Below are 8,584 nucleotides of genomic sequence, written 5' to 3' on the forward strand. Positions count from 1 at the left end.
GTGGATGCTTTGGTGATAGTTTTCCAAAATTCCCTGGACTCAGGAGAGGTCCCGGCAGATTGGAAAACTGCTAATGTAACACCGTTATTTAAAAAGGGTAGTAGGCAGAAGGCTGGAAATTATAGGCCAGTTAGCTTAACATCTGTGGTGGGTAAAATTTTGGAGTCTATTATTAAGGAGACAGTAACGGAACATTTAGATAAGCATAATTTAATAGGACAAAGTCAGCATGGCTTTATGAAGGGGAAGTCATGTCTGACAAATTTGCTTGAGTTCTTCGAGGATATAACGTATAGGGTGGATAAAGGGGAACCAGTGGACATAGTGTATTTAGACTTCCAGAAGGCATTCGACAAGGTGCCACATAAAAGATTATTACTTAAGATAAAAAATCACGGGATTGGGGGTAATATTCTGGCATGGGTGGAGGATTGGTTATCGAACAGGAAGCAGAGAGTTGGGATAAATGGTTCATTTTCGGACTGGCAACCAGTAACCAGTGGTGTTCCACAGGGGTCGGTGCTGGGTCCCCAACTCTTTACAATCTATATTAACGATTTGGAGGAGGGGACCGAGTGCAACATATCAAAATTTGCAGATGATACAAAGATGGGAGGGAAAGTAGAGAGTGAGGAGGACATAAAAAACCTGCAAGGGGATATAGACAGGCTGGGTGAGTGGGCGGAGATTTGGCAGATGCAATATAATATTGGAAAATGTGAGGTTATGCACTTTGGCAGGAAAAATCAGAGAGCAAGTTATTTTCTTAATGGCGAGAGACTGGAAAGTACTGCAGTACAAAGGGATCTGGGGGTCCTAGTGCAAGAAAATCAAAAAGTTGGTATGCAGGTGCAGCAGGTGATCAAGAAAGCCAACGGAATGTTGGCTTTTATTGCTAGGGGGATAGAATATAAAAACAAGGAGGTATTGCTGCAGTTATATAAGGTATTGGTGAGACCGCACCTGGAATACTGCATACAGTTTTGGTCTCCATACTTAAGAAAAGACATACTTGCTCTCGAGGCAGTACAAAGAAGGTTCACTCGGTTAATCCCGGGGATGAGGGGGCGGACATATGAGGAGAGGTTGAGTAGATTGGGACTCTACTCATTGGAGTTCAGAAGAATGAGAGGCGATCTTATTGAAACATATAAGATTGTGAAGGGTCTTGATCGGGTGGATGCAGTAAGGATGTTCCCAAAGATGGGTGAAACTAGAACTAGGGGGCATAATCTTAGAATAAGGGGCTGCTCTTTCAAAACTGAGATGAGGAGAAACTTCTTCACTCAGAGGGTGGTAGGTCTGTGGAATTTGCTGCCCCAGGAAGCTGTGGAAGCTACATCATTAGATAAATTTAAAACAGAAATAGACAGTTTCCTAGAAGTAAAGGGAATTAGGGGTTATGGGGAGCGGGCAGGAAATTGGACATGAAGCTGAGTTCGGATTGGTCAATGCCCTGTGGGTGGCGGAGAGGGCCCAGGGGCTATGTGGCCGGGTCCTGCTCCGACTTCTTGTGTTCTTTAGATTTGTGGTTGGGATCAGATCAGCCATGATCTTATTGAATGGCGGAGCAGGCTCGAGGGGCCGATTGGCCTACTCCTGCTCCAATTTCTTATGTTCTTATGTTCTTATAGCTAATCTTCGATCTCAACTCCACTTTCCTGCCCGATCCCCATATCCCTTGATTCCCCTAGAGTCCAAAAATCTATCGATCTGAGTTTTGAACATATTCAACGACTCAGCATCCACGGCCCTCTGGGCTAGAAAATTCCAAAGATTCACAACCCTCTCTGTGAAGAAATTCCTCCTCATCTCGGTCTTAAATGGCTGACCCGTTATTCTGAGACTATGCCCCCTAGTTCCACACTCTCTATTCATGGGAAACAACCTCTCAGCATCTACCCTGTCAAGTCCCCTCAGAATCTTGTATGTTTCAATGAGATCACCTCACATTCTTCTAAACTCCAGTGAGTATAGGCCCATTCTACTCAATCTCTCCTCATAGGACAACCCTCTCATCCCAGGAATCAATCTAGTGAACCTTCGTTGCACCGCCTCTAAGGCAAGTATATCCTTCCTTAGGTAAGGAGACCAAAACTGTACACAGTACTCCAGGTGAGGTCTCACCAAAGCCCTGTACAATTGTAGTAAGACTTCCTTACTCTTGTACTCCAACCCCCTTGCAATAAAGGCCAACATGCCATTTGCCTTCCTAATTGCATGCTGTACCTGCATGCTAACTTTGTGTTTCTTGTACGAGGGCACCCAAATCTCTCTGAACACCAACATTTAATAGTTTCTCATCATTTAAAAAATATTCTGGTTTTCTATTCTTCCTACCAAAGTGAATAACCTCACATTTCCCCACATTATGCTCCATCTGCCACCTTCTTACCCACTCACTTAACCTGTCTATATCCCTTTGCAGACTCTTTGTGTCCCCCTCACAGCTTACTTTCCCACGTAGGTTTGTATCATCAGCAAACTTGGATATATTACACTCAGTCCCTTTGTCTAAGTCATTAATATAGATTGCAAATAGCTGAGGCCCAAGCACTGATCCTTGCGGCACCCCACTAGTTACAGCCTGCCAACCTGAAAATGACCCGTTTATCCCTACTCTCTGTTTTCTGTCCGTTAACCAGTTCTCTAACCATGTTAATATATTACCCCCAATCCCACGAGCCCTTATGTTGCGTAACAACCTTTTATGTGGCACCTTTTGAAAATCCAAATATACTCCATCCACTGGTTCCCCTTTATCTACCCTGCTAGTTACATCCTCAAAAAACTCTTAGATTTGTCAAACACTATTTCCCTTTCATAAAACCATGTTGACTCTGCCTAATCATATTATGATTTTCTAAGTGCCCTGTTACCACTTCCTTTATTATGGATTCCAACGTTTTCCCGATGACTGATGTCGGGCTAACTGGCCTGTAGTTCCCTGTTTTCGCTCTCCCTCCTTTCTTTAATAGCAGTCTTACATTTGCTACCTTCCAATCCACTGGGACTGTTCTAGAATCTGGGGAATTTTGGAAGATCATAACCAATGCATCCACTATCTCTGTCTCTGCTTGTTAGTCATTCTCGTTTCGTTGCATGAAGTTTTGCTCATTCAAGCGTTAAATGCTTCCTCGCATTTTGCTGGCAATTGGTTTTACTGTGTGTAGCCTATTAGAGTGAAATGTTTTCATCTGTGGCAATTTGTGGTGTAGTTCTGTTTCTATTTAGTTTCCCTCCATTTCCCCCCCCCCCCCCCTTGCCACCACCCTCCTGGTAACTCGTGCTAGAGTCCAAGGTACACTGGCAGGGGTATCTCACCCAAATAGCCATTCTTCCTGAGTGATCCTGAACAGTGAATGCCAACAAACTGTTCAACTGTGGGACATCTCAGCTGAGACATATGTGCACGCTCTGTCGCACGCACGCACTCTCATGCTCGAGGGTTCGCTGATGGTCAACCCTGACCTATTTCTTTTCCCCTTCCCTGGCTTGAGGATCCTGAGGCCAGTTGTGAATCTCCATTGTTGCCCCAGCTGAGATTGGGTAACTCGGTACAGACCGGGGTTTATGCCGGGGATCTACTTTGTCAGAATGGTTCAGTGCCACAGCCCATTTATCCACCGAGGTGGTTGATCGGTTCTAACATGATGGTCCGCGCAGCATCAGAGATGGGAGTATGTTGGAAGTATGTTGGTGTAATTTTACACCAAGGCTCAAAATTAAGGCTGTAGGTGATGGTAGTTCACCAGCACAAGTCGTAATATAGTTCTCCTTTAAACACAGAGGCATATTAGAAACAGTTTGTAAAATATTTTATTTTGTGCTTGTCAAGATGAGGGGTGTCGACACTAAGTCATTAAATACTTTTCCTTTTTTTGTAGCCAGTATCTGCACCAAACGAGATGAGATCAGGTACAGCACAGGTTTGATGTGGAATAAATCTTCCTTTGCTCGGTCCCAGGGTGGTAAGAGCACCCTTACTTTTGTCCGTGCAACACATCCATTTACCACATCGGTTGTCCTTGTGACTTCTCTTCCTGAGGTAGTCAATTTAAGGCTAAGTTTTTCCAAATTAGGGGCAGTTCTGTGCTGTGGACCCAGACCCACTTTGAACTATTGTAAACAATTTTACAACACCAAGTTATAGTCCAGCAATTTTATTTTAAATTCACAAGCTTTCGGAGGCTTCCTCCTTCGTCAGGTAAATGTTTACCTGACGAAGGAGGAAGCCTCCGAAAGCTTGTGAATTTAAAATAAAATTGCTGGACTATAACTTGGTGTTGTAAAATTGTTTACAATTGTCAACCCCAGTCCATCACCGGCATCTCCACATCACTTTGAACTAGGTTGTGACTGCTCCAAATTAATTTCATGTATCGACCTTACAGTCAGCAGAGCGAGAACATATTCTATCATCCCATCTTAGAGGGTGAAATAAATAGTTCAGTATAAAATATTAAACTCTGCATTAGGTACGTGGAATAATTAAACAGCAAGGATGAATCTTTTGCAAGTTTATTCTTGGGATGTGGGCGACACTGACAAGACAGTATTTATTGCCCATCCATAGTTGCCCCAAGGGCATTAACCACATGGTATGGGACTGGGATCACTAATGGGCCAAACCAGGTAGTGGTCGTTGGTCCCTTCACTAAGGAGCATTAGTGAACCAGTTGCGTTTTTACAACATTTTTCTAATGCCAACACAATTGGCCACAATGGGATTTGAACTCATGACCTCTGGCTTGCTGGTCCTGTACCATTATGACTAGACTATCATAGCCTCAGTGGTGTAAGTCATCAAGAGTCCTGACTCTCTCCTGCTCTTGTTAAAACGAATTGTCTTTTTACTGGTTATCTTTTCTTTCTAGATTTACATTACCACAAAGAGGCTGCCATATTTTCCAGTGGTGAACTTCCTGTTTTTGATATCTCAGTTGCCAAAAATGCAATACGTTAAGAACCAAGGTAATGCACTCTGCAAAATTGCTTTTTTTTTAAAAACTCACAAAATAGATTTGGTATCTGGATTTTGAACTTACAGAAACCAGAACTGGATGCTTTTGATTACTGATTATAACTATCAATCACTTCTCCCCTCTAATTTGCTCCTTTTAATTATCCTCTGTTGCCGTCTCCTTTTAGATGGGTGGGTGATTTAGTCTCGAAGATGTGATTGATCTCATGCTGCTGTATATTTTGCAGGGCAAGGCTGGTGAGTGCCAGTTTTAGATTTTCCCAAGATGATATGCAGTGCTCCATCTGGTGGCCTGGCTGTGAATTCTCTGCTCTCTGTGGGGACAGATGGGGCTGCCATTTGAACTTGTGGCCAATTTCGTAGAATCAGAATGTCACTGCACAGAAACAGGCAATCTGGTCCATTGAGTCTGTGCCAGTGTTTCATCCCACACAAGCCACCCGGTCTGATCCCACTTTCCTGCTTGCTGCCCGTACTCCGCAATACTCCTCTTACAAGCAAAAAACATTAGAATGCAAGTTAGATCCTCCGTTCCACTGAGTTTCAAATCCCGATTACTTGCTTTGAGTAAGCACAAAGTGAAAATCAGATTCCCACAGGGAGAGTAAAATTGGAGGCAAAAATCAACATTTGGGAGACACCTCTTACACTCTCTCTCTCTCTCTCTCTCTCGCGCACGCACACACACACACCTCCTTACTGCCGGCTTGAGAATGGTTTGGCCAGAAACCTGGGAATAATTCCACCACAATAGTTGCATAGCCCACAGAGAGTAAAAAATGAGGGAAACAGAATGGGGCAGAGGTTCAAGGACAACATAATGGCCCAGATTTTGGTGCCAAAATAACGGCGAGTTTAATGACTCTTGCCGTTATTAATGTGTAAATCATCCAGCAACTTATGGCGAGGAAGAGAGACCCCGTGAATTGTGAATCGCCACAAGTTCCTGGACGATTTGCATCGCTCTGCCGTTAGCCTTGTGAAAACGGCAGCTCACCCTCAACCTCCCTGAGTTTCATGAAATTGCTGCATTTGCACATTAATTGCCAATCAAACTCGCCGCAGAAAGTTAGGGCTGCTACTCAACAGCGTAAGTACCTTTCTTCATGAGGATATTTATGTTCCTGCAATGTCAATCAACCTCTCCAGCCCAGGAAAGAAACTGTGGAGTCCCATTCCTACAGGTGGTGGTACGTTTTGGATTATTCCTTTCAACAGGAATCCAGAGAATAAAAAATATCTAGCACGTAAGAAGCACTTTTCAAATTTCAAATAATCAGCATGTAAAACGTCAGTATAATCTGATCGTTCTTTTGTATTTCTGTCTGTTTGCAGGAATGGTTTGTAAAAAAGCAACGGATCCCATAGATTGGCCACCTCTGGTAGTCGGACTCGTCACTCTGCTGAAGCAGTTCCATTCACGTTACACTGAGCACTTTCTGGCCTTGATTGGCCAGTTTGTTCGCTCCACAGTGGAGCAGTGCACCACCAGGTAAGGATCATCGTATCACGTTTGGGGTGGGGGAAGGCACAGTGCTGGCACACTTAACTTACTGAGCCGTTTCATAAAACACAGTTCAAAGGTTAAAATTCTGATTTTCATTACGGACGGTACAATTCTGGGGCCAAAAAGAATGAATTTAAAAAATGGAGAATCAAGTTGACATTTCTACATTTTATTGCAATGATATTTAAATGTATAGTATCTAAATTCTTTAACTTAAGTATTTTTTAACCCAGTCATGTTTTTTTTTGCTCATTTAGCCAGAAAATCCCAGAAATGCCTGCAGATGCTGTGGCTGCCTTGATGTTTTTGGAGAATTATGTTTATTACACACAACTGCCCAGAAAGGTAGAGAAATATTCATCAACATGAATGTTACAGTACAACAGGAAGGAGTTATGTTACACAGGATTAAGATAATGGTCCTTTAGCTGTGAAAATCTAGAAGAATGTAGCTGGCTCAGTTAGATTGTCTGTCTTTCCCTGTCTGGTTTCCAGCGAGTAACACAAAACGGGTAACAATTCTCAGCGCTAATTTGGCAATCTGAGGGAGGGCACAAATTATGATAGGTAGCAAAATGCAAGAACTTGCTTACCAGATTGTCCTTGCATGATCGTTCTGGTGGACTAAATTGGTGCTGGTGTAATACAGTTCATCAGAAGAATTGACCAACATTGTTGTTCTTTCCTTGCTAGGTTGTGGAAGCACACGTCCCTAGTTTCATCTTTGATGAGTTCAGGACGGTTCTGTAATGTTTTCTGAGATGAAGATATCACTCTGCAACGAAGTGAAGCGGAGTGTGTACTAATGTCTGAATCGCTGGAATCTTCCGTTAACATGAATAAGCCTGACTTGGACTGTACTAAAGCACCAAAAGGGTGAAATTCCTCCTGTTGAGAATTTTACTGATAAAGTTGGTGCGACTACAATGGAGGAAATCCCATTTTGTACTTGCAATGACTTGGTGACATTTTGTGCTGAATCCTCTGTTTAAAAAAAAAACTTACAGCTGCAAGATCTGCATAATCTAAATTTGGATTAAACTAAATTGTAAAAAAAAAATGTTTACTTCAATAATAACACAAAATTTAATGGCTGCAATGTATTGTATTCTAATCTGTAAATTATGAAAAATAATGTTTTTGTTTAAAACATTACCATTTGTACTCCCATTTAAAAACTGGAACTTCAAGCAAAACTGAATGAGATTACCTTGTTTAGAAAGGGAAAAAGTTGATCTTCCTCTAAACAGAAAACATTTTTACTTTAGAAATGTAGGTGATTTTTGATTGTACAGCTGACTATTAAAAGTTCTTTCTGATTATGCTCGGTGGTGTTGAAACATTCAGTGGTTTTCCCAGATGTATTGTGAAAATTGATACATTGTCCCACAAATCACTTTCAATTAATGGGAATTTCATTTGAAGGAATTTAAAAATAAAAAATAAAATAATTCTTTTTGGTTAAGATTTTCATCCTAGTAAATTAAGCTGTTAATGTAGGCAGAGGTCTCAGTGCTGCCAGGGAGCAAAAAGCAGCCTCTAACATGGCCTTTAGATTTATTCCATGATCAATCTCTTCATACTAAGAAAGTTGTTTTGCTGTCTCACATTAACTTTTACATCTTAGTATAGATTAAGAATAGTTAACATTATGTGTTGTGCTGATCCCTTCATTAACAAGATGATAATTGCAGGGCACACATTCCATGTAATGGACTTGCAACTTCAGATGTCCTGGGGCCTTATTTGTTTTCTCAATAGCCACCTACTTTTGAAGTTTACCTTTTCTGGTTTACCTTTCATCAGCTCAGAAAAATACTTTGGGTTGAAAAGTGTGAATTTGAAGGACAAAAAAAAAGAAATCAAAGTCAGAAGGGATCCTCTGCAGAGACTTGCTGATGGAAATTTCATCATATCACAATTGATTCAATATCTTAATGACAGGACTTTTAAACAAATATGTTTACTCCAGCTGTGAAGCCTGCTTATCCATCAGATGGGGGTGAAATTGGTCACTGAAGTCAGAGAAATGTTCGAGATGTAGAGCCGGCTGCCGATTCTCTATTGCCCGTTTTACGCTACCGCCAAGGCCA

At 41.8% G+C, this 8,584-nt stretch overlaps 1 protein-coding gene across 1 annotated transcript in view; it reads left to right on the forward strand.

Moving 5' to 3' along the window:
* Positions 1-7,943, forward strand: part of washc5 (WASH complex subunit 5) — an 81,257-nt gene extending 73,314 nt beyond the window's left edge. Inside the window, exons 25-28 of the mRNA XM_067981979.1 lie at positions 4,878-4,974; positions 6,320-6,476; positions 6,749-6,836; positions 7,185-7,943. Coding sequence (XP_067838080.1) covers positions 4,878-4,974; positions 6,320-6,476; positions 6,749-6,836; positions 7,185-7,241 — 399 coding nt within the window. The 3' untranslated portion in view covers positions 7,242-7,943. The remainder of the gene's footprint in view (positions 1-4,877; positions 4,975-6,319; positions 6,477-6,748; positions 6,837-7,184) is intronic.
* The last annotated feature ends 641 nt before the right edge of the window (positions 7,944-8,584 follow it).

Source organism: Heptranchias perlo, chromosome 3, assembly GCF_035084215.1.
Source record: "Heptranchias perlo isolate sHepPer1 chromosome 3, sHepPer1.hap1, whole genome shotgun sequence".
NCBI classification, from domain to species: Eukaryota; Metazoa; Chordata; class Chondrichthyes; order Hexanchiformes; family Hexanchidae; genus Heptranchias; species Heptranchias perlo.